Source organism: Nanorana parkeri, unplaced genomic scaffold, assembly GCF_000935625.1.
Source record: "Nanorana parkeri isolate BGI_ZX_2015 unplaced genomic scaffold, ASM93562v1 scaffold1116, whole genome shotgun sequence".
In the NCBI taxonomy this organism is placed as follows: Eukaryota; Metazoa; Chordata; class Amphibia; order Anura; family Dicroglossidae; genus Nanorana; species Nanorana parkeri.
Window position 1 is genome coordinate 489,652 of NW_017307384.1, and position 26,850 is coordinate 516,501.

The window sequence follows — 26,850 nt, forward strand, 5'->3', positions numbered from 1 at the left end:
GCCTCGGTCATTTAGGGGTTAAACTAGTAACTTTTTTCCTACCATAAAATACATAATAATTAGAACTTAACCCTTCTTAAATATTTCCAGTTGTTTGGCTGTATCAGTTTAATTGCTACTACTACCCAAGGACTGACCAGCATAAAATAAATTAAATAGACAAATCCCTTTGGCGTTCCCAGTTGTGGTGAAACTACAAATCCCATGAGGCATTGCAAGAGTCACACAGGCATGACTACCAGAGACAGATGCATCATGGGATTTTAGTTTCACCACAGCTGGAGTGCCGGAGGCTCCCGACCCTGCCTTAGGCCATACAATTCCCAACCAAACGCACCATGTTTTCAACATTTATGGAAGGCCTTTTGTGCTTTTGATATATATTGTACTTCTGTTCCTCTGTTCTCTAATTTAGTAAAATAACATTTATCTCCATTGTTTGGATGTGGTTCGGGTTGTGAGAGTATATTTTAGCCCCTGCTTATTTTTTTTGTAATCCCGGACTGATCCCATAAGGGTGCACTGAGTTCTCGTTCCACCTTCTGTACATGACTCAGGCAGGCCATCATAAAAGCTTGAGATCTTAAGCCCCCATTCACACTAGAAAAGGCCGGCACATACAGCTCCGTCCTGTGTGCGTGGCCATATCGCTGAGCTCCCGGGAAGGACAGGTGCTGCATGTGATTTAGTACGCAGCCTCCCTCCTTCTCTATGGGAGTACGCTCACCCGCCGTGCATGTCCGTGCGGGTGTCCGTACTCGTACGCTGACGGGATGGATCCTGTCTGAGCCAGGAAACATGCGTCCGTATGGACCTGCACTTGGGGTGAGCGTAGGGTGGCCTAAGGCAGCGTACTCCCATAGACAAGGACGGGGGCTGCCTACTAATCACACACAGCACCTGTCCTTCCCGGGAGCTGAGCGATGCGGCTGTGCACAGAGCTGTATGTGCCAGCCTTTTCTAGTGTGAACGAGAGCTAAGAATCAGGTTCTGCCCTTTCTTGTCAAGATGCGCTCTGCTAGGTCTGTGAGCAGAAGTTCACCTAGATTTATGTTGTGTTTTTCATCTAATGCCAGCTATGGATGTAAGGTACTTCTGGCAACTCTTTGAGCCTGTTAGCATTTGTTTGCTGTGCTGCCCACCCATCAGTTGGACTACTTTTGGCTGTCCCCAATATTTAAGACTTGCTGGGTCTTTCAGTGGACGAGATAGAGAATACAATTTTTGAACTTGCTGTAAAATCCTTTTCTTGGAATCCTTTGACAGACATATGTCCTATCTCTCTCTGTTTATATGATGCAGTTGGTACTACGTTGCTACAAAACTGAGGCAGGGTTATCCTATGCAGTGCAGTTTCTTTTTGTTACCAGTGTCCATTATTTCTCAAGGTGGCTGTAAAAACCCAAAGGTTTAAGTCTTCACGTGTGCCCAAATGGACTCCCAGAAAAAAATATGAAGTATAAATATCCTATTTTATGTAAAAAGTGCACTTTGTGAAGTTGTATGGTGTTTTGGAAGCTTTAATTAAAAGTAAAAAAATGTAACTCTGTATTACGGTGGTATACACCAGCAAAGATGTAACCCAGTGCCTTGTATTGACAGGGTTGGTGCATTGATGATCACCATTGCAGGGATGAAGCTTCTAAGATCTTCATATAGCAGCCCCACCTGTCAGTATGCCACATTCATCTTCACAGTACTCTTCTTTACATTTGATTACAAGGACTGCTCAGAGAAACTTCTGCTGGACCTCTTCTTTATTACAATAGTTATTCTACTGTTAAGAGTCGTTTAATGCTTATGTATTGAACATGCGTGAAAGTTTGCCTTTTTAATGATGAATTCTTGTTACACATCATCAGTGTAGCTCTGGCCTAAAAGGTCCTCACTTGATACACTTTAAATATGTTCATTATTTCCCTAGCAGTGCTGTTAATCGCCAGTCTAAAGAAAGATACATGATACAATGACACAGTAGATACATTTTAGTGCAAACTCCATGGAAATTGATTTAGAATTAAAATGAACCCTTTTTATTCCACAAAGAAAAAACAGAGGCACTTCTGCCCTGCAATTAGTTTTAAATGTGCTTTTTTTATCTGGCAACCTAAACACACTGAATTGCTGTGCTAGAGACATGCAAGTTAAAAACATTTTTGTCAACAGTCCCTTATTACCATCTCTCACTACTCGCTTGGCATATGTAAAGGACTTGTCACAGGGAGGGCAAAGGTTGCTTTGATATGCTGCTTGTGATTAGCAGCCTGGCTTCACCCTTCCCTACATTATCCGGTACCCACAGGGATTGGCAGATGCCGGATAACTGTAGTTTGTGGTTGCTTGAGAGTTAATAGTAAAGGCTGTGACAGACTGCAGGCGAAGCAGCGCGGAGCGGTGGTGCGCTGCCTTCACGTGCAGTGCGTCATGTCATTTTCTCCCCGGCCCGTCGGCGTGCGAGAGCTCACATAGCTGAGCGTGCCGAGATGAATAATTTCATCTTCAGCCAATCGGCTCTAGCATAGAAACCCGCGCCTCAGGATGTGACGACTGGCCGGTTGTTACGCACGAGCCGATTGGCTGAAGGTGCAGTCAGCAAAATGTAAACAAAGAATTTAGTTAGCAACTTAGATCAATTTAGTTGCTAACAAAATGTTTTAGTGTTCCCATTTCTATCAAGCAACTGCCTCTTACAGTTTAATGCTTATTTATTGAATATGCTTGAAAGTTCGCCTTTTTAATTTATTCTTGTTGCACATCATCAGTGTAGCTCTGGCCTAAAAGGTCCTCACTTGATATACTTTAAATATGTTCATTATTTCCGTACTATGTGAGAGTCAAAATGGTGACGACCTGTCTTTACACTGCCCATTTTGCTTCCTAAATAATCCTGCACGGATTACAGTGTTGATGCCGACATGAGGGGCAACAGAAAGAGCAAACAGCTTCAACTGACCGGTTGCCATATCTGTAACTGGTACAGAGGAATCTCATGGGACTGCGGATTAAGTCAAGTATATGTAGGTTTGGGAAACCTTATTTTAAAGCAGTAAGTATAGATTCCCAAAGAGTGAGTGGAGTGGGTAACCAGTTGTGGGTATTTATTTTTACCTGGCTGGAGTTTAGCTTTATGTTGCCTGATTATTTTTATTTCTGTATATTCTAAATTCTTTTTTAGAGCAAAAATGTATCTGTTATTCTAATGGTATTTTCTCCTTTCACTTAATATTTCAGCTTTGGGAGCTGTTCTACAAATTACGTTTTGTCTACACGTACATTGCTCCATGGCAGATTACATGGGGATCAGCATTCCATGCCTTTGCCCAGCCATTTGCTGTACCTCGTATCCTTCAAAACGTTTACTATTTTCATGAATTGTTATAAAGTAATGAGTTGGTAAAACATACAGTGATGAAGCCAAGTCTGAATTCATGCCAGACTCAATTTTTCTTGCTGTTCTGATTCATAGCAGTGAAACCATTTGTGTTTTCTATTAATCTATTTTAGGCTAACCTTTATCTTAAAATAATTTTTCATTTTAACCTTTATCCTTAATTTTTAATGCTCATAAATTAATTCTTGTGTTGGCATGCTCTGTTTCAGCATTTAATCACAAGATTGTCATCATTTTCTTTGTTGTGCAAACTTATATACTTGCAATTTACCGTATTTTGCTCTCTATAAGGCGCACCGGACCTTAGGGCGCAGGCAGGTTCTGTGGCTGTTTCTGTTACAGAAGCTGCAGTTAGTGATCGCTGAGACAGGTGGCGCTGTGACTACAACGCCACAGTCTGTGTTCACACAGAGCAGACGAAGAACTAATGTTCGTCGTCTGCTCTAGGTGCTCTATGGTGAACTCCTATCCCTTGGTCACGGGCCCCCCAGAGCAGCGGGGGACCCGAAAACCACGGCTGGGGGGGGGGGCGAACTCGATCACTTGTACTAAACAAGCAGCGGCTCCCACTGTACATTTAGCTCTGCTTTAGCAGAGCTAAATGTACAGAAAACTATTCGCCTGGGGCCCGAAACTGCATGTTCCGGGCAATAGGGATTCGCTCCATAAGACGCACACACATTTTCCCCCGACTTTTGGGGGTGTGTCCTATGGAGCGAAAAATACGGTACCCTTCTGACTGTAAAAAATCACTGCTTGTTTATACCCAAGTGAATCTCACATTTTGGATACCACTTTGAAATATCTGCCAATAGAGGAAAAGCAAAGTCTATGAACTCATAGACTTGCATTATGGGAAGCACAAGCTTTGTGTAGCACCTCTAATCGGGAAACAGAGCGCGTAAACAGCAAATTTTGGCTGCCCGCATGTACAAATAAATAACAATTATTTTATAGAAACAACCTTTATATTGGTTACCACTAATTTATATTTAAAGTCAATTTGGTCTTATACATGCGTGTCTATAAAAATACTGAAAAGACAATGATGGGAATTTATCAGAACTGGAGCAGACAAACTCTGGAGCAGTTGCCCATGCCAACCAATCACCATCTTTTAATTTTCAAACCTTACCTGAACAAACTGAAGAGAAAAGCTGATTGGTTGCTGTGCACAGCTGCTCCAGATTTTGTCTGCTCCAGTTTTGATAAATACCCCCCATTATATTTTCTTTAACCAATCTCCGTAAATATTTCATATTTCGAATATACAGTGGTACCTCGGTTCACAAACTTCGTTCCACGATTCTGGTCCCGAACCAAATCAAACTGTGATCAGACCGCAATCTCGACTAGAGGAAGCCACGATCAGTGTCAGAGCAGGGAAGATGGCTGCGGTTGTGTTCGTCACCCGATGCGGAGTTCACGAACTGAAGTAAAAACCGAATTGTTCGCAAACAGACGTGTTCATGAACCGAGGTACCACTGCACTATGAAAGGTGTTTGTGGAAATGCATTAAAAAGTGTAGATTGACTAAATTGTGCGTTCTTGATGCTACTAAAAAAAACTAGGTGTATTAAAAACAATTTCTATTCATTTTCTTATGTTTTTCAGCAATTCTTGTATGTATGCTAGTCACAGACAGACTAATAACTCTGGTTTTTCTTCAATTGACTATTGTCAATGTTGTACCAGTTGGTGCAGTTTCCTTCCTTAACACCACTGTTCTTTAGATTCTGCAATGCTTTTTGTCCAGGCAATTGTATCTGCTTTATTTTCAACACCTCTGAACCCTTTCCTTGGAAGTGCAATATTTATTACTTCATATGTGCGACCTGTCAAGTTCTGGGAGAGAGACTACAAGTATGTTGAGTAGAGATGTACACTAGGGTTGCACAGATAACAAGTACAGTACTCGGTACAAGTACGAGTACATGTACAGATACTTTTGAGCTCCAAGACTAGACTAGAGAAAAATTAAAAAATTAGGAGGCAGCTGTCATTTGTAAGGAGCACACGGAGCTCCTGGGATTTGTACAGCTCTCTGGTTTAATGTACAATTTTGTTTTTATAAATATAAAAAAAGGGATGCACAGATACCAGTTTTTGAGTACTTACAAGTACGAGTACTGATACATTTTTGTTTGTTGTCATGTGACAGTTTTTCTACAGACATGATTTCAGGACAGCGGTGGAGCGCCAGAGCCAGGTCCCAGCTGCAACCGCTGCAACCCTGGTAGTTCTCATGAAAATGCCAAGTATCTGCACTGGTACTCGAAAAGTATCTGTGCATCCCTAATGTACACTCAAAACTGTTGTGCTCACGAATGTTGGAACAAAACTTTGGTTCACATGACTAACTTCTTTGCCACGCCCACTTGCTATAGTGAATAAGGAATCGGGTAGTTGGTTACATTGTTATCATATGTATGTCATGTAGAACATAACAGGTTTGTTTGTATGAAAGGCTTGTAGTATAAAGATAATTACACAGATAACTGGATATGTTGTGATGTTAAATCAGACCCAAGGACATGATTTTTTTCACTGCCACTGCCTGCCCAGGACCAAGCTGTGTTTACGGCTTACAGAATTCCTGGAATCTTCTGAAACTGTCTTAATGCGGCGGACCTAGCCATACAGATGAATTACTGTTCGTTATTTATGTACGAACAGGACAGGCCCAGCATGTAAACAAATTCTCCACTTGGTGTGCCACCAGCTGGAGAAACTGTCAAAGAAAGTCTATAATTGGGTTCTTTTTTATATAGACTGGGGTATGATACTGTGTGTTACTGCAGTTCCACTTAGGTTTTTATTATGAAAATCCCTCCTTCATATCAAAAAGACTATTGTTGATGTATTTATGATAAAGGGAATTGTGGGTGCCACTTGCACTGTATTAATTGCTACAAAATTTTTTGCAGCAAGTATCAAGTGGGTACTGGTGTTCTGCTGATAAGGTTAGGGTGATGTTTTAAAGTTTTTGTGGATTTTGTATATCCTGTTAAATGCAAAAATAAAATTTTAAGAAAAAATTTAAGGATTGTTAAGATTGGCCAATATAAGACTTTTCAATGACACATCACTAGTGTGGGGAATGTTATTAATAGTGAGCAGGATCAAGGTGACACAAGGAGGGATAGGGGGTATTTTTCCTTCATTATTTTTGGTGACTATAATTTTAACTTTCTGTTGCAGCACAAAGCGTGTGGATCACTCAAATACACGACTGGCCTCTCAGCTTGACCGGAATCCAGGTGTGCAAATCTGTTTACTACTTAAGGAGCAAGTAAAGGCTGGTTTTGGATACTGCTAAGACATTCTGTATACACCTGTGATAAGAATAGTATCTGAAAGAACTGCTTGTGGTGCTGTTGGTTAAACATTCTTTTAAAAAAAGATTAAATAAGTATTAACTAATGAAGAAATAATCCCTGCCTTTGGTTTAGGGTCTGATGACAACAACTTGAATTCAATATTTTATGAGCACCTGACACGCTCTTTACAGCACAGTCTGTGTGGGGACCTGCTGCTTGGACGCTGGGGTAATTACAACACAGGAGACTGCTTTATCCTTGCCTCAGATTACCTGAATGCCCTGGTCCATCTCATTGAAATTGGCAATGGCCTTGTCACCTTTCAGCTCAGAGGCCTGGAATTCAGAGGTAAATAACAGATCATTTCAAATGTGTATGTAATTGCAAAGTAAAAAGTGTTTTTGCTGCTAAGCATGCCCCTATCATAATTCAGATTTTCATTCCCTGTCAATTTTCAGAATAGAATCTGAGTTCTCCACTTATAAAACATGACAAAATGCTGTGTATAAAGTAGCCTTCTTAACACTCCTGTGTTACAACATGGGAGTATTACACTCCTCTGCCGAAGATCCTTATTTTTAATTTAGTATCGTCCCACTGCAGCTCGATATAGTAATACTGTTAACACTTCAAGTTGCAGTTGCACATGGTACATTCAGTGAATAAAGCTGTAAAAAAATGCCTGCAAAGAAAATTGTCTGCATTTTTAATATTTCAAATTTTAAGGCCCCCCTGTCAGCTCTATTCTAAAAAGAAAACTCAACACAACTTTATGTAGGACATTGTGGCTATCGTATACCTCACATTTTGTTATAATAGCTTCTAAACTGGCTAACAGTTCTGAAACATTAAGAGGAATGCAAAGGTCTAGCAGCATGTTAGCAAGATAGTGAAAAAAAAAGAGTTCTTTAGTACAAGAAAAAGTATTGTCAAAATGAATAGCCCTATGTGATTTAATGTTCACCTGCACAATTTTTTTAAATTCCTGTATAAAGTAATTCTGCTATAAAACAAGCAAAAGATTAATTTTTTAACTCAGAAAATCATGGTGAGAATTCTGTTTACTGTATACAAAGACCATCTCCTGAATGTTTAGTAAATAGAAATGATCTAATCTAGGGATGTCCCTATACCACTTTTTCAAGACCAAGTACAAGTACTGTCCCTCATGTACTTGCTAATTACCGATACTTTTTCTTAAAGGGACATGTGACATTTTTTCTAAAACAATACAGACTAATGATTTTAGGGCAGTTTCTCACCAGTGCTGCGTGCATTGGAGGTGACAGGTTCTCTTTAAGGTGACATTAGGGGTCTTTTAGACCTCTAGTGTCACCTTTCTACTTCACTGGATTCACTGAATGTAAATACAGCAGGCAGTGGCTGGGAGCAATAGCCAGCCTGCTATTGGATATTTTAAATTGCAATAGCCAATAGCAGGCTGGCTATTGTACCCGCCCACTGCCTGCTGTCAATCAGCAAAGGAGGGAACTGAAGACAAAGTTCTCAATCAGGTCCTCTCTGCTGATTGACAGCAGGCAATGGGTGGGTACAATAGCCAGCCTGGTATTGGCTATTGCAATTTAAAATATCCAATAGCAGGCTGTCTATTGTTACAAGTGTCAATTCCTTTTCCACTTGATGAAACTGTTTGCTTTTGGTGGTATATCTCAGTGTAAGATGTCCATGCTCCTTATGTGTTTAATAATGCTCTCTCCAGACCCACACAGAAGTTTTCCCTCTCAATGAAAGAAGAGAATGTCCGTTCTGTGTGAAGGCAAGATTTACAGCTTCTCTCCCCGTGAGCACACTGAACGGACATTCTCTTCCTACAATGAGAGTCAAAACTGCTGTGCAGCAAGGAGCACGGGCATCTCACACTGAGATATATCACCAAAAGGAAACCGATTCATAAAGTTGAAAAGGACCCGACACGAAGGAGCAGCAGCTAAGATACAGGGGGGCAGCGGGTGATCACAGCTGCCGTCTCTTCTGCCTTCTCGTGCTGGCTACAAGCGGTCTGTGAAAGGGACACAGACCGCTGCAGCCAGCACCAGCAGGGAGAAGAGACTGTCCACACAACACTTACCCCCACCATGCTGTCACACTTCCGGAGAGGTCAGAGCGGAGAGGGAGCCTCGTTTGGAGGAAAGGTATTCCGGGGGAGGGGCTACGGGGGTCAATGGCCGAAGATAGTTGAAAAAATTTAAACGGCCGGTATCTGATCTAGGCATCGGGGCATTTTCACGAAGTACAAGTACTCCTGAAAATGTCCTGTATCGGCCCCGATACCGGTACTAGCATCGGTATCGGGACATCCCTAATCTAAACTCAGGATTCATATCGATTTTTACTTGAATAAACATACAGTAAACTCTGTTATCCGGTATTCCACTAACTGGAACCCTCATCTAACCAGCAAAAAAAGTCCACTGTGCACTCAGTGTTTTGCTGATCTGCGACCTTCTAGGAGAGGGAGAGAGGGCTCTGCAGCATGGGAGAGTAGAGAAAAGAGCCGAAAAGTGCTGCATTACCCTGGGAATGATTGTCTGTGAACAAGCACCACCTAGTGATCACTCCTAGTACTGCACTATATTGCTCATAGATTACAATATACTGATCTCCAGTCCCAATGTCAGGCAGCCACAATGCATACAGCATTAGAGCGCCTGTATTGCAACACCTAAGTGTGCCTGTTTTGTTTTAATTTGCTTTTGATTACTTTATTTCAATAATAATATGAAGTCAATACAGAGTTGTTATGGTACGGTATAGTATGGAGTATGACATTAGTTAGACCTATTTTTGATAGTAACTCTCAAGCAACCAAAAAATACATTTATCTGAAATCTACCAATCCCTGTGGATGCCGGATAACGGAAAGTTTACTGTAGTAGGTTTACACTTGGCCATGTTTCACCTTTTACATGGTTTGTCTTATGTTTAGTATAATGTATGTTTCATATCAAGTTTAACTAATGGGTATTCATTCCTTTTAGGTACCTATTGCCAGCAACGAGAGGTGGAGGCCATCACTGAAGGTGTTGAGGAGGATGAAGGCTTTTGTTGTTGTGAACCTGGACACATTCCCCACATGCTGTCTTTCAATGCAGCTTTTGGGCAGAGATGGCTGGCTTGGGAAGTCTTGGTGACAAAGTATGTCCTGGAAGGTTACAGCATCACTGACAACAGTGCAGCCTCCATGCTTCAAGTGTTCGACCTCCGCAGAATTCTCACCACTTACTATGTTAAGGTATGGAAAGCCATTCCAGATCCCAAAGAGTTCCTAAAAATGTTTTGAATGGCTGTACTGTAGTTACAGTGATTGTACATAAAGTTGATAAACCTTAAAGGAGAACTATGAGGTGAGTGCTTTTCACTCACCTCGTAGTTCTAGCCGACCTGTGACAATGAGACTGTCACAGGTCAGCTCAGTAGAACAGGAGGTGAGCGAACACATACCGGCGTTCGCTCACCTCTCGATCCTGTCACGGCTCTCTGCCTTGACAGGGGAGGGGCTGGATTCCCTCCTCACCGCTCCGATCCGCCAGCGCTGACTGGCGGAGGGGGCGGGTACAGCTAGCTCTGCCTCTAGATAGGCGGAGCCAGCTGTCAGTCACACTGGGCGGATCCTGGCACAATTGTCGGGATCCGCTTCAGGTGCAGCGTCTCAGTATACCGCGAGCTATACTGAGCCTAGGGTGACGGAAGGACGCTAGTTTGTGTCCTCCCGTTACCCTAAGGAGAACTATGGGGAAAAGCCTTAACCACATAGTTCTGCTTTTAAATATATACATCACACAATATAATGAGTAAAAAAAAAAACACGTTATTTTTTTGGGTTTCTTTTTGTTAGTTTAAGGCTACGTGTTCCCACATACACTTTAGAGAAAGTTTGTGTAAGTTCACCTTAATTCATTCATAATGGTTTGTCAAGATCATGGCTGGAAGTAAAGTTGTCGTCATTTACATAATCATTTAATTTTGTAATAAGAGCAGGATGGTTTCACAAACTTTCACAATTTCTGCCTTGTTATTGATCAATTGACCAGGGCTGCAACTAATGATTTTTTTCATAATCAATTAGTTGGCTGATTTTTTATTTTATTCTTCGATTTTAATCAAATAAAAAAAAAAAATCCATCTTTTATTAAAAATAAAATACACAAATGGAGTGTTACAAAAATAAAGTACTTCAGAAAATACATACTCTTTTACTCACCGCCCCCTATGTGACAGCACATTGAAGGGGAGAGGTTCTCTTTTAAGGTGACATTAGGGGTCTACTAGACCCCAAGGGTCACCTTTCCACTTCAAATGAGCTGTTCAAGCACACATGGCTTGAAGAGCTTTAGCCAAAGAACGTAAACACAGCAGGCAGTGGGTGTGTGCAATAGCCAGCCTGCTATTGCAATTTGAAATAGCCAGTCAGCAGAGGAGGGACCTAAAGGAGAAAGTTCTCCACAGAAAGGACATTCTCTTCTTTCATTGAGAGGGAAAACTTCTGTGTGGGTCTGGAACGGGTACAGTAGCCAGCCTGCTGTTGGCTATTTTAAATTGCAATAGCAAACTGGCTATTGCACACACCCACTGCCTTTGAGCCTTGATTCTCATTATCGATTATTATCGATTTAGTTGCTGCAGCCCTACAATCAACACTTGAACAATCTTTTATAGATAAGAACTCAAAGCAATGATGTTGCTAGTTGAGTGCTAGTAGAAGTCTTTCCTATACTTTTATATCCCTTATTAGAAAGTTCAGATGTTTACTTGCTGTGTAGCATGTGCTGAAAGATTTGTTCTCGAATTCCTGACCCGTAGCGTATTGAAGTCAATGTGTTGCCAGTTAGGTGATTGTCCAATAAGTACTTTATGTTCTGGACACCAAGTAAATACAAATCTAGGGCTGTTTAGGTCTGTTTGCTGAAAATCAATAAATACTTTTAGAAAAGCATCTTTCTGTAGATTTGAGGCAGCTTTGCTGATCATAATCTTGTGTATCTAGAAACCTATAAAAGCCTGAAAAATACAATGATTCCATTCTGTTTGAATGAGTACTCACTATAATTCTTTGTCTTAGGGCATTATCTATTATGTAACAACCTCACCAAAACTGGAAGAGTGGTTAGCCAATGAGACAATGCAAGAAGGTCTTAGGCCATGTTCTGATCACTGTTATGTGGATGTGGACCCCACTTTTAATCCAAATATTGATGAAGATTATGACCTACGTTTGGCTGGCATTTCTCGGGAGAGCTTCTGTGCAAGTTACCTGAACTGGATCAAGTACTGTTCTTCCCGGAGAGAAAAGGTGAGATAAATGGTGCCTTGACATGTTATATGTAGCTAGAGCTTAAAATATATCCAAATCCAGGAACAAAAATGTAATATATTGCAGCTTTACCAGTCTTTAGATGTATTGGCTTCATTCATTTTTCCTGTTAACACTAGATCAAAAAATGGAAAGACTGCCACTTTAAGGACATAACCACTCACACCTTCCAGTTTCACTTGGTGTCCTTTAGGACAATGGATGGTATTCTCTTCTGGTTTATTATTTTTAGCTTATTAGCTTATGTTTCTTCTTTGAAGATTCTACTAACAAGAGCTACTAGTTGATTCATACCAGATATTGTTAAATCCTGGGAGTCTCTTTAGCTGGCCATCAAAACCTGAGAGAGTCAAGCCGGATAAGTAAAATCCTGGAACTTTCGCTATCATGAAGCAGGTCGTTTCTGGTATCAGTAATTCTGCTTCTGTTATGTCGGGTACAGGGTCATGGAGTTGTGAGTAAAAAATGTATTTACATAATGTTTATAAGGTTGGGTGTTTTCCCTCCTTTTTATTTTATCTGGGATGTGTGCATTTATTATTATACAGGATTTATATAGCGCCAACAGTTTGTGCATCATTATTCATATATATATATATATAATATATATATACACATATATATATATATATCTCCCTTTCTATGATGGGAAACCTTTTGTTTATCATCTATTGCTTGCAGTCTAAGCCCCAACCATTTCTTCTCAGATGTCCCAGGCAGCAACCATTCACCCAATATCCCTGTAAAAGAGATTTATTTTTGTTGGTGTGAAACCATGGGGGCTTTTTCCCCACGTGCTTATCTTGTCTTGCAAATGTTGTCTTTCCTTTAACTTAGGGTAGATCAACGTTTACCTCTAATTACCATAAAGGGTCAGATGCCTGCCTATGCCTTTTTCGAATGCTTCTAATTCCTTGATTGGTACTTTTTATGTAGGTGTGGCTCCTCCTTTTAGGTCTTTTCCTCTGGGATTTAAACTTGGTTTTAGTTCTACAAAAACCTCCTTTTGAACCTATCCGAGTCATTTCTTTGTCTTTATGTAAAAAGATTGCCTTTATTGTGTCCACTACCTCGACTAAAAGGGTTTCCGAGTTGTCTGATTTTGTTTTAGTGGAGAACCTTTTTTTTAGTTCTTCATAAGGATAATGTTGTTTTAAGACCACATGTTTCCTTATTACCTAAGGTGGTTTGGGCTGCTTTTGAATGTCCCTACGTCTCAGAATTCTTCAGAGCCCTCAATGGATGATCAAGAAAATAATAGGATTTTGTTGTTAACATAAAATCTGTTTCTTTTATACCATTGAGGGACACGGATCCCCCCCTCATTTCCTTTCAACTGGTAGGTGTGAGATGGAAGGGGTTATGTCCTTAAATTGGCAGGCTTCTAATTTTTTTGCCTAGTGTCCATTACTTCTGAAGGCAGCATAACCCTACAGCTCAGAATTCTTCAGAGCTGTGTCCTTCAATAAACTCCAAGAAAAGGATTTTATGGTAAGAACAAAATCCTATTTATTTATTTTTCCATTATTTTAACCTGGTGATCCTGCCAGTAGCACATCTTATGTCCTAGAATAACAATGCCCATTTAGTGTACTGTGTCTGTGGAGAAGAAGGGTGAACATGGACAAACTGGTTTCTCACCAATAACGACTTGCTTGCAGACAACTTCCGGGCCTTGATTGCACTGGAATCCAAAGTGCGGTACCGTGTGCGCTCGCTGCAGCTGAGAAGAGGAAAGCACTCGCCTTGTTACACATAGATTTCCTGACTAGTTACTAAATCTCGATCTGCAACAACAAGTGCTTCCACTGGTGGAGTGGCACATAATGGACATGAGGTCCTGTTGGGGCTTTAAATTGGGAGTGGAATTAGCCCTTTTTATCGCTGCATTAAATGAGTAGTAAACCATGCTCCCATATTACCAAATAATGTACTAAGCATGGTTAGAATGCCATTGTTCCTGAATTGTTACCCATGGCACCAAATCAACAACTGGCTTGTTTTTCTCACTAGGATACATTTAGCAAATAGCTGATAGGAATCATCTGTTTTGTTGTGTTTTAAAGAGTAACTCCACTTTTGTTGAGGAAAAAAAAAATCAATCCTCTCTGGGTGATCACTGTACACTTCAAGGATTTTAACCAACTTTGTTGCAGTTTACTACCTGTTTCTGTTCTGAAGAAATAGCTATTTGCTTCACCACGTCCTTTCCAAACTGATTATAAAAAAACACAGAACATCCCATTCAGTGATCAGCTAGTGGGCTTCCTGTGTTGTAATAGGAAAAGGTGCAGCGTCTGCATCACTTTAGTAGTAATTAACCCTTAGGGAAGAGAAATTCCCACTGCAAGGGATGCCTAAAGTTGTACTTGTATCTTAATGCAGACTTCTGGGGAAATCATACAGCCAATGACATTTCTGGAGGGGTTATGTACACCAACCATGTACAGAATGTCTCCAGGTCACCATATATCATTGAAATTTTTTTGACAGATTTAGAACATTACAGCAGCTGCCGTTTTTAAATGGAAAGGTAATTTTAATAATTGCAAAATGGTGTGCGTAACAACTGAAAATTTAACCATACTTACCGTAATTTTCTTTTCCTGGTTATACTCCATGGCAGCGCTGACCATTGGGTGTTAGCTCCAATTACCCCTAGATGACAGGAACCAAAAGGGTTAAACATGACCTAATTATATATACTTTATATAAAACATTATTTTTTTTGAAGTGGAGTTACCCTTTTACTGATTTTTTTTTTTTGTGGATGCATATAACAAATCCAAGTTAACATCATGTTTAAAAGTTGTTTGGATCATTCATGTTGTATGTTTACAATGTAAACATTTTTATTCTTTCTGTTAGCCTATTGATGCAGACAAAGATTCCGCCTTGGTCACTCTGTGTTATGGCCTTTGTATATTGGGAAGAAGAGCCCTTGGAACAGCTTCTCACCACATGTCTAGGTAAGTTGAATTTACCATCACATGCACAAAGTAATTTCTGGGGGCAACCACAGGATAACAGCACAGAATTAAAAGAGGATCCCCTACACACCCACAGATGCATTTAAATGTGTCTTAAACTATATCTTTACCCCCTTTGGCTAAAATTCATATCAGCATATAGCTCTGCATGCTGATATGAAATCATCATTTCAGCCAATTGCATTCATTGGCTAAACCAAAAAAAAAATTTTACTTAATTTTCTTTTTTTTACCATTTCCTGGTCCACTTTGGCTCAAATTATGTACTTTTGCCCCAGCATTGCATCCTGGGAAGGTTACATCAACAGAGGATTGCTGGGAAATCTGTAATCTTGTGAGATCTCCAGGAAAGGATGATATGCATGGTCTCATGTCGTAGTCACATATGCCAGAGTTCCAGGAAGTAAGGGGAGATCTAGTAATCTGCCCTTAATTCAAATGTTCATTGTCAGAAGACTGGGGAGTAAAAAAAAATATGCAAAGAATAAAAAGCCTGCAATTATCTCAAAGTATCTATTTGTATATTCTAATTTCTAAAGGTGTATTTGCTGTTATTTTGAAGATGTGGGTAAAGTTCCTCTTTAAATGTAGTTGTGTAATTTACATTACAGCAATTTGGAGTCATTCCTATATGGTCTACACGCCTTGTTCAAGGGAGATTTCCGCATTTCGTCCATCCGCGATGAATGGATTTTTGCTGACATGGAATTACTCAGAAAGGTGGTAGTCCCTGGAATCAGGATGTCACTAAAACTTCACCAGGTATGCAGAGCAACATTATTCAAAAGTTTTGACTGGAGCTTTTGTTGTCCTGTCTAGCTCTTTGATTGTTATGAGGAAGTTTCTTTGTTGGTTGGTGCCTTTTGCAGCTATTGGATATATGTAACGAGGTGAAGCTTTTTATACGTTTTCCCATTATAAAGATGCTGAGTGATGATATTTGATTGCCCGACCAATGCAAACACCCGTTACCGGGTGTTTCACATATGGACGATCGGCGGCTCCATAGCTCGCCGATCCTCTATATGTGCTAGTTTTTTCGCCCCCCCCCCATAGACCCCTCACCTTCAATCCCGGGATCCGCTGCCCCATATCGCCTATATGTGAAACACCCGGTAACGGGTGTGTTTAATCGTCGGGTCTTTTCTGCCCGTGCGTGCCCGCTAGGGGGCGCGCGCGAGCAGAAAAAAATTTCCGTTAATATAGTAAAAAATAAAAACCCCAGTGGTGAATAAATACCACCAAACGAAAGCTCTACCTGTCCCCAAAAAAATGGTATAAAATTAATTTCAGTACAGCGTTGTATGAAGAAATAAACGTCAGTCAAAGTACCGCAGCGATGAATACTGAAAAATGGCCTGGATGGGAAGGGGGTTTAACACCGCGGTTGTCAACTGGTTAATGTGTTTAATCATATCTAGCTCCCTCCTACAAAAGTGGGTTTCTGGAAGCAGTAGATAAGTTTTGATAAAAATAAAAGCCTGTGTTAGAATGTAATTTATTTTTTCTTTTGTTGTAGGACCACTTCACCTCTCCAGATGAGTATGACGACCCCGCAGTGTTATATGAAGCCATCATGAATCATGAGCAGAATTTAGTGATTGCCCATGAAGGGGACCCAGCCTGGAGAAGTGCAGTCCTCTCAAATTCTCCCTCACTGCTGGCCCTGCGGCATGTCATGGATGATGGAACCAACGAATATAAGATCATCATGTTGAACAAGCGCTATCTCAGTTTCCGGGTTATTAAGGTGGTTTCCTCAGCCATATCTTTTCTAGTTCTGGAAAGCAGACTGTACTTGCAGGAAACTTGTAGTTGAGGAGTAGGGGGACTGTATTTTTCCTAATATACTAATTCTGGCTGTCATGCTGATCCAGTAGCTTTAGCACTTTATGAATCACTTACCCAGAACAAGTATGCAGTTCCAGAGTTCCAACATCATTTTCACTGCCTACTGGCTTGTTCTGGCAGACCCAATCTTTCTCCCAGTTTGGGTTTCCTTTACCTGTATTGCTGAAAACTACAGCAACCACTCAAATGCTAGTTTATTTTATTAGTGTGAATCTGCAAGCAAGCATTTCATTTGTATGTATTGCAACATATTTTGTTTACTGTAACCATTTTAAATGGGCAATTCGTGTATAATAGGTTATAAATATCTTTTATCCTGGATATTCCCGACAATTTATGAATTGTGTGTAACAGACTAGTGGTTTTCAACCCCTGTTCTTAAGTACCTAAAACAAATCATGTTTCAGAAATTCCCTTAGATTTAAAAGCCAGAACAGTTACAGAACCTGAGAATGTACTTGAGGGATGGAGTTAAAGCATCACCACCACTGCTTGCCATACGTTTATTACCCTCCTTTTAAATTGCCCTGACTCAAATTTTCTTCACAGGTAAACAAGGAGTGCGTTCGAGGTTTATGGGCGGGACAACAGCAAGAACTTGTTTTCCTTCGGAACCGCAACCCAGAAAGAGGAAGTATTCAAAATGCAAAACAGGCTCTCAGGAACATGATCAACTCTTCTTGTGACCAGCCTATTGGATATCCTATTTATGTATCCCCACTGACCACCTCCTACTCTGACAGCCATGACCAGCTCAAGGAAATTCTTGGAGGGCCAATCAGTGTGGTTAATATCAGGAAGTTTATTGTATCTACATGGCACAGGTATAAGCATTAAGTGTTTGATAAAAATACTGAATGAACATTGTATCCAGACACAGCAGTTGAGTGATAGAGACATGACAAAGTTTGTCTTGTGTGGGGCAGAAAAAGTGGAAAAGAAAACTTACCTTATAGCTTTGATATCTTACGTTGAAATGGAAGCTCGTGGTACTGCTGAAAGGAAGATATTGTTTGGCAAAATTGTAATACAATTGAAACAGCCAGCAGGGAATTTAGAATGTGATGACCATGTTTCTTGAATATCATATTTTTTATTTATCATGGAACTGTTGGTGTATCAACAAGGTCGAAATGCATAAAGGTTTTAGAAAACTACTACGGTATACACTGCTAGGTATACAACATAAATCATGAAAATGCAGTGAAGTATCTAACGTGTTTTAAAAGTTCACTTCTCTTTTACACTTCATTGTGCAATTTGAACAACTCATGTAATTTAATTGGTATCCTGTTTTCAAGGTTACGAAAAGGTTGTGGTGCAGGATGTAATAGTGGTGGAAATATTGAAGACTCTGATGCTGGAGGCGGGACCTCCATAAACAGTAACAATCCTTCAAATGCAAATGATACTCAAAGTAGTTTATCACAAGGGGGAATCCCAGGAGGTACAGGACATGTACAGACGTCACGCCTTCAACCTCCAGGAGTCCCCCACCCATCAACACTAGGTAAGGGGTCTTCCTTAATTTTGAAGCCCATTTCCACCTTTGCTGCGGTATTTTTTTTAAAACATACGCCAGCAATGTACACAGACTAAACATGAAGCAGGCATGTGCAGTTGCTGTATATGAACACTGTAACTTACCTTTTTTTTGTTAGCTATCCTTCAGGGCTCCTTTTGAAATGGCTGGCTCTATGCTCCTACAAGCAGTCTGTGTATAAATGAACAGGCTCACTCCAAGCTCTCTCCCTGCATTCATTAGTATTCATGGTGGCAACCCCCCCCCCCCCCCATAGTGTTTTGTGACCTGGAAAGGGAGAGCTGGTGTGTAGTTACAGTGACTCACAGGGAAGAGGTCAGCTGCTTTACAATCTGACCCCAGGCTGAGTTTCCTGTGGAGAAAATTTTCAATTAGTAGGACTCGGGCCTACTAAAAATCTCCCCCCCCAAATGTAAAAAGCCAACAATGTGAGTCATGAAAAAGTGAACACGTAAACGTCCTTACTGCACCTTTACATTACCACAATAAATGCTAATCACTTACAATGGTGGAAATCGGCTTTAAGTCTTTGAGAATGTGTGCAGATCATGTACTTAGACAACATAAACAACATGTCACTGCAGACCTAAGACTGGTCACATACAGTTTAGTGTAATAGCTCTTGCCATGACATTTCACCAAATAGGTAAAGGAGGGAACTTTAAAGTGGAGGTTTATGAATATGTGTGACTGTCAATGTGTGCTGCCATTCAGTAGTTATTTAAACCATAATTGTTATTGGTAGACTTTTTTTTTAAATTTCTGCATGCGAGTTCTCTGTACGAGTAAAGGTGTGTAACCATTCTCAGAATATGTATTTCATTCTGTAATGTTTTTCTCATGGTCATGGTTGGAAAATACATCTGTGCAAACATCCCAGTAAACAGCATATTGCTACTTGAAGCTCTAACCTAATAAGAGTTTAACTACCTGTCTTATAGAAAAGTTTTTGTTCTTCACTATTGTATTTTCATTCAAGCCTTTAATTATTACAGGAACCAGCCACAGTTCCCACTCCATGCAGTCAAGCCTTGTCAGACATTCCCCTGCTCGCGGCTCTGTAGCGAGTCAATCATCTTATTGCTACAACAGCCGTCACTCATCACTTCGGACATCCAACACAGGATTTGTGCCTTGTAGGCGCTCCTCTACCAGTCAGATTTCTCTCCGCAATCTTCCCACATCCATCCAGTCCCGCCTTTCCATGGTAAACCAAGTAGACCCCACATGCCAGTCGGTCGTGGTAGGCCTTCCTTCCTCCAGCAGCTCCAGCCAGAGTATCCCAGCATGCAAGCGGCACACGTTAGTGGGATTTTTGGGAACAGAAGGAGGGAATAACCTCACTGAAACACAATCTTGTGGAAATTCAAGTCCAGCAACACATTCAAGAGCCAAAAAAGAAGATGTTGTATATAGAGTGCAGGTTAGACTATATTTTTTTTGTCTCGGCACCACTTCTGTATTTTTAAATAAACTGTGCAAAGGAAAGGGGTTCAAAGTTCTCAATAACACTGAATGGCTGTTCTTACTTTCAATAGGCATCAATTATTGGCATGTAAAAAAAAAAACATGTTCCTAACCAATCCAATTCTACATCTTTAATTACAGATTCAAATATTTCATTATGATTGAATTTCATTTATAAATCATATTTTATTTCTTTGTAGTTTCCTACACAAAATATAACCACAGTGCTTCAAACTTAAAGAAACCTTTTCTTTTGCCAGTGTTTACAGAAACAGTTGCCAAATATAAACTGTTCAGTTTATAAGCTGCTGGGTGCATAATTGGCGAACAAAAACTCTGCTCCAGTGATTCCATAGAGATCCAGTTGATTCTTTAATGGGTGCTGCCATCTTGCCACTCAGCATAGAGAAGGTGCGGCCAGGTTGTCTGTCACACCCCCAGAGAGATCTGCCCTTCTTATGTGTCACTGCTCTCTGCATACATTGGGTGGGGTAGTAGTTAAAGATGGGGGATATGGCTTTGCTGTTGACCTTTTACAAAACAATGTTGAAATTTACATATAATCCACCTAGGCTTCTGGTTTTGGGGAAAGGAGTATGCTTGAAACAGCTGATGTTACAGATTATGCGCTTATTCAGACAGACATGCCATCAATAAAAAGACCCTATCCCAGAAGGCACAGGCACTGTCGGTGTCTAAGTGCAGGCACCTTGACCCTCGAGTGTGTGTGACATCATGTAATTGCGTACAGCCGCGTCCTCCCATACGAAAGAACAGACTTTTGTGCACAATTTAATGCACCCGTCCGTGATCGGGTCTTTTCAAGGGCGTGCATGCCTGTCTGAATGAGCCCTATGAGGGTACCACTATTTTCACGTGCTTGGGGAATAGCTAGGTTTACTCTAAACATATTCATAGAGAACAATAGCAATTAGCCAGGCAAATGCTGGCAACTCACAGCAGTTTTCAGCCAATTGTAACCACAGGAAAACATATGGGGCCAATGTAATCTACATCCACCACTATTTGATGGTATTGATGTCTCAGTGGTAGATAAAATTTTTGTGTTTTGAAATCTGGTTCAAATTGATGTGTGTCCAGCAAGCCAGAAGATGTTCATGTGTTGCAGTAAATCATTTAGCAGCTGATTTTGATTAGGACTGAATGTCTGAGGCCTCGTTCACACCATCCTCCGAGGCATTGATGTGCCTTGCATTCCCGTGCGGCAGATTGAATTGCGGCCGGAAGCCGTGGCTACGGTGCCATTCACTTCAATGGACTGCCACGCCCCCTCTCGCCCCACAACAAACTGAGCCGGCCGCAATGCGATCAGCTGTGTTCCGGCTACAATAGGGCCGGAATGCACTGAGGATGGTGTGAACGAGGCCTGAGGGGCAAATTGCCTGGTTCACATGGGATTATGCAATTTATGTGTCCCAGTTACTAGGGTTGATGAATTGCTTTGCTCTCTGTAGATTGGCTGAAATGCATTTTAGAAATCCGAGGATTTTAGGCCTCTGGAATCAGATGTACTTGACTACTCAATTGAAAGCAAATCACAAAGTGATCTGCTCATCTCTCGCTATAAAGGATCCTATAAACGAGCCGAGTTCCTTGATCTTTCACATTTCAGCCAAATCTAGTTGGTAACCGGTACATATCTATGGGTCCCCACACAAACCATCAGCTGACTGCAATCGATTAAACTGGTTAGAGAAGCTGTTACTATTACTTTTCATCCTGTGATTAGTGACGGTGGCAGAATTACCATCTTCTTCCTACTTTTCTTGTTATTGACATAAACATACCTGCTCAGCCAAGCATACACTCTGCTGAATGTTTCTGCTTTCATATGGTTTTGTAGTGCCTGTACATCAGACTGCCTTTTAAAATCTATGGCTGCCTTAAAGCTTAATTGTACTTTTACTAAAAATGTATTAGATGAATTGCTGGAGCAGGAATGCTCAACTTTCAAATAACTAGTCCAGTAATACATAACTATTTAAATGTCTCCCATTTATTAGGCTTTTAGTTAAGCTGCATAGCCATTATAAACGTCTCTTCCCCGGGGCAGTATGCTGCCGATGAGGCTAGTGCTCTCAGGGCAAGAGCAGCAGTCCTTCTGCAATAATCCGGGGCACCACTGGCTAGGTCACAGCTATAACACTCCAATCAGCAAAGCTTACTCTCCCTGGTGGTTGCAGAACTCCAGCTGGGACTCGGGTAGTTTGTCTGACCATTCCTCTTGCCATGAATCAGCGGTCTTACCTATAGCCTATTGCCCCAGGAAGAGGTGTTTATAATGTATCTGGATCTTGAATAAAACCCAATAAAAGGAATACATTTAAAAAGTTGTCTTTCTCCTCCATTGAGGGACACAGGAAGTCTTTCATATTCAGGTTTTACTCCTGCCTACAGGAGGTTTGGACACTTTAGGTGCCCATACACATCGCTTTTCCTTCAGAAATCATCCACGAATGGTCTTTTAAACAATAATTGATCAGTTGATGGGAACCCAATGATTTTTTTGCTGTACTGCTGGCCGAATTTCCTCGATCGGTCAGGCTGGAAAACTTTTTTCGTATCAAACGAAAATTGATGGATTAGTGGCGTTTTTGTACGACAAAAATCGTAACAAGAACACTGCACATGTGCAAATGAACATCTGTTCTGTCGATCAACAAAATTCAGTGAGTTAGTATTGCTAACAAACTATTATCGAAATTGACATTGGTCTGTTCTTGATGGGCTATGTGAGCTAGAATCGAAAGAGGGTTCTTGGCAGCAATGAAAATTTCCGATCGAAAATCTATAGGTGTATGGCCAGCTTTACAAATGGGAGAAAAAAAAACTGTATGACAGTGCAAAGTAACTTCTCTACCAGCTTGTCTCCATGTTCTGCTAGTGGATAGACCTCTTTTTTTCTTCAATCAAAACTCTTCTCTACACTGCTGCTAGACCTAGTCTCTCGAATTGTAGCGATTCAGCACAACCATCCTCTGCCTGACTTGGAGTGCTTCATGCAGACACTGCTAGACTGGACATTGGTGAGATAGCCTGGAAGTGATCTTCAGGCACTGGGTTCTGCATAGAGCACTTTCCGGACTCCATTCTCGTAAAAAGTTCGCTATGGAGCACTTTCCATGTCCAGAGCCACTGGCATTGCCTCAGTGCTTGCGTCTCTGAAAACCTGGCAGGTCAGGCTGAGCATCAGGAACTACTAAAGTTACATTCGCCACTGTGTGCCTTTTAAAATTCTGTTTTCAACACAGAAGTTGCTAATGTCATGGGCAAAGCGTTGGCTGGAGTGTCGCGCTCTTACGTGTTGCTTTCAGCTCCGGGACTGTTTGCAGAGCAGCTACTGATCCAAATGACGCAGCCTGGAATCCTGTTGTCCTCCTCTAGAGTCTAGTCAGATGGTTTCTCTGCCCTGTTTGCTTAGGTTTTTACTAGTCATGTAAGTCTTTATGGCCCAAATCACCCAGTTATTTGCTGACTGGGTGATTTGATGCGATGCGCTCTCACTATATAGCAGGCAATGGCCCACTATAGTTTTGGGTCATCGGAGGTCATTAGTGTGACGGACCCCGGTACTCAGGATTAGTATGTCTGCCGCTGTATTCTTCCTTGCTCAGGAGATATTGCAACCCGTGATCAGATAAAAATCCCATCACATCCCCCTTCCCCTCTCCAGACATTCTGTCTTCACAACACCACAGGGGTTCACCTGCTAAATAGCTCCAGACAGCCATAGCAGGAGCCTGGCCAGAATGTCATTGTTCTGAGCTCCTTCAGAGTACAATGGGAGATAACGAGAGCGGTGACCCTGAAGAGAACTATGACCAAAAAAGGTTGGCCCATAGTTCTCTTTTAAGGGGCTGTTGCCAACCTTTCAGTTGCACTGCTTTTGGACATCCCAAAGGTGAAAGAAGTGCTTTGTCCCTCAATGAACATGAAAGAAAATAGGATTTTTTAAATCCCAGGTGGGACACAGGTCCCACCCCTCTGTGTTTATGATCATGCTCTCGGCACTGCTTTGCTTCAGAAGGAGAGCATGCTGGTGGTAGGAGGGGCTGGCCTACAGTTTCTTGTTTTTGCCAGGGTCCAGTCCACTTGTAGAGAATGGTCATAAAGTATTTTACAGTGAGTACAAAAATCATATTATTCCTGCCTCAGCAATGTTTCAAATTAGTTTTGATGAAAAATCAAATAAAAAGTAAGCAGCTGACAGAAAATTCCTTTTAAAAGATAACCATTCACTGACTTGCGTGTTTGTTTTGTTAAATGGCCTTGGGGTCTGTAAACATTTGTTATAGGGCATGTCTTCACTGTAGCCATCATTAAATTAACACACTTTTGCTCTCCTCAGATTGTGGATCCAAGCCAGGTGCTTGAAGGAGTCAATATGTCTAAAAGGAAAGAGCTGCAGTGGCCAGATGAGCTGGTGCGGCTAAAAGCCGGAAAAAATAGCTGGAAGGACTGGAGCCCTCAGGAAGGCATGGAAGGCCATGTAGGTTTTGCTGGTTACTATTAATATCTCCAACGGAGAAACACTTTTTTTGTCCTCTAGGCTCAGTTGTGTAAATGACAATGAAAATGGAGCTGTGAGGACATTTTAAGTTAATAAAGTTTTTTGTTATGATATAGCTAAAGGTGGAAAATGTTGCTCATCAGAGCTTATTAATGTTCCACATATTATGGGTGGGAAGTTTCAGTATCAGTCGATGTTTCGAGTGGGACAAATTGTTGCACTGCTGCTTTAATAAACAGGGAGTAAAGAAGAGCTTTCAGTCATAATTTACTTTAGAAGTTGGGGACTTTCCAGCTGGAGCACACCTTCATAAGTTTTCTACATATATAAATAAGACCACTGTAGTTTGCATTTTTTTTTTCTCCCTTCAATGCATTGGCATAAGCGATGCTGACAGCGGTCTTCGTATGAAAAATCTCGCCCAACCTTCACATGGAATACACACAGGAGGATGGAACCTGTACACAGGAGTACTGTGACTGCCCATTGTCACATACTTTCCAACTTTTTTTTATTCATTACAATTTGTCAAATAAAAACAATATATCCTCTTTTATGTTTTTCCAATTGTTTCAAAGGAGTTCTATCTGCAGTTTGAGCTGGCAACGAAAGTAAAGGCAATGTATATGATACAGAGCTGCTAACGCAGTCTGCCTTGCATTAATGGCTTCCAGCCTGCTATCTACAACTTGCTTCTCTCTTCTAAACATTTCTTTCACAGCATGGTCACCCCTCCTCTCCCCTAGTAACTTTCCTAAAGTGAACCTGTCACCTACACACAACATCATACTGAGACATTAAGCTTATATAATGGAATCCTGTCAGAACGAACACATTGTTACAGTTGACTTGTTTTTAAGTTGCAAGCTCCAGTGCTGTCATCCTGATGCCTGATATGCATTTGCTGGTTTCAGGACAGTGACTAACCAAATCGTAAAGAAAGGCTGTGAATGACAGCAATGGAATGTGAAATTTTGAGAATCCTTGAGGACCGAAACATGGGAGCTCCTGACAGTTTTTGTTTTCATTGTACAGTGATGCTCAGTAACAAACTGTAACCAATTGGTAATTTATTGGCAAGCCAGTTGCTAGGATGCTGAGAGTGCGTCTACACTTTCACTGTTCTTAAATAAACTCCAGGCAACTTCTTTAGGAATATTAAAGGATTTTGCTCTCACCATAGGAACGTCCATTTTATTCTATTCTCTTGAGGCCATTTACAACAACAGTGCCTGAAAATACATGCATATTAAACGCCAAACTCCAGCCAAAACAAATGTCTAGTAAAAGAGGAAATGGTTAGAACCTCTGTTAGATTTTTACTGTCTTGCCATCCTGTTTTGGTGACCATTACATCCCTCATTTCATGTCACACTGTCACAGGCACAGGAATTGAGGTAGAAATGTCTCCATCAGGATCACAGACGGCAATAAAAACTTGACAGAGGGGCAGTGAGAGAGTATGTAATCTGTGCTTTTTAGGAGCCGTTTTGGATACCGAAAATAAAGATTGTCTGTGCAGGAACTGGAACCTGCACTTACATTCCACTGTCCATGCAATCAAAAAAGGTTCTCTGAGGGTAAACCACAGAACTGCAAATATCTAAGGGCTTTCCTATGTTACTGTAAGCACAAATATGTCACCAGCGAGTTTTAATTTGAAAAAGAGGTATTTCAGTGTTGCTTGACAGTTCCATTCTGTTTCAGAACCTGTGTATACTTTATAACTTCTTTTGTCAAAAGGACGTAGTAAAATGCAAGTGACTTTACATGTCAGATTCCTAATGCTAGCCTTCCTCTTTGATCTTGTTCCCTTCTCTTTCTTTCTGTTTTCTTGTATCGGTTTCTACAGGTAATTCACCGCTGGGTGCCTTGCAGCAGAGACCCTTGTAATAGGTCCCATATTGACAAAACAATCCTACTGATTAAGATTGAGGACAAATATGTGGCTGTGATTGAGACTGGGGTTCTTGAGCTTGGGGCCGAAGTGTGAGCCTGCCTTTCAGTCATCTTTTCAAGCTTACAGAAAGGAGAGAACTTTTACTCTTTTGGGACTTTTAAGGGCTCCGATGCAGCCCCAGACATGTACAATGATTTTTCTGAGTTTTTGTTTTAAGCATCTGTGGATGTTCACTTGCATAAAAAAAAATATAAAGCCAGAAAGTTATAAGACCATTATCTTAAATGTAGAAACAAAATAATGCTATGCATTTCATATGCTTTAAGTCAGAAACTTATTGTATTTCTCCATTCAGAATATGATCTTCATATTTTTCTAATTTATTTGCCAAAAATAATTGCCATGTCTCACGTTGTAGCATGTTGTCTTATTTTTTTCCCTTTTACAGTCATTTTTCTCCCAACTGTGCATAGACATCCACTTTTCTGCAAACCGTAAAATATTTTATAAGCAGCAGGAGACTG

General features: G+C 40.9%; 1 protein-coding gene across 1 annotated transcript in view; it reads left to right on the forward strand.

Annotated features, from left to right (window-relative positions):
- Positions 1-26,844, forward strand: part of PCNX1 (pecanex homolog 1 (Drosophila)) — a 110,715-nt gene extending 83,871 nt beyond the window's left edge. Inside the window, 15 exon segments of the mRNA XM_018567924.1 lie at positions 1,603-1,786; positions 3,232-3,340; positions 5,126-5,255; positions 6,594-6,652; positions 6,845-7,060; positions 9,712-9,965; positions 11,793-12,023; positions 14,913-15,013; positions 15,646-15,796; positions 16,554-16,784; positions 17,435-17,709; positions 18,187-18,395; positions 19,424-19,851; positions 24,265-24,405; positions 26,279-26,844. Of these exon segments, the coding sequence (XP_018423426.1) occupies positions 1,603-1,786; positions 3,232-3,340; positions 5,126-5,255; positions 6,594-6,652; positions 6,845-7,060; positions 9,712-9,965; positions 11,793-12,023; positions 14,913-15,013; positions 15,646-15,796; positions 16,554-16,784; positions 17,435-17,709; positions 18,187-18,395; positions 19,424-19,851; positions 24,265-24,405; positions 26,279-26,419 (2,860 nt within the window). The 3' untranslated portion in view covers positions 26,420-26,844.
- Positions 26,845-26,850: the final 6 nt, after the last annotated feature.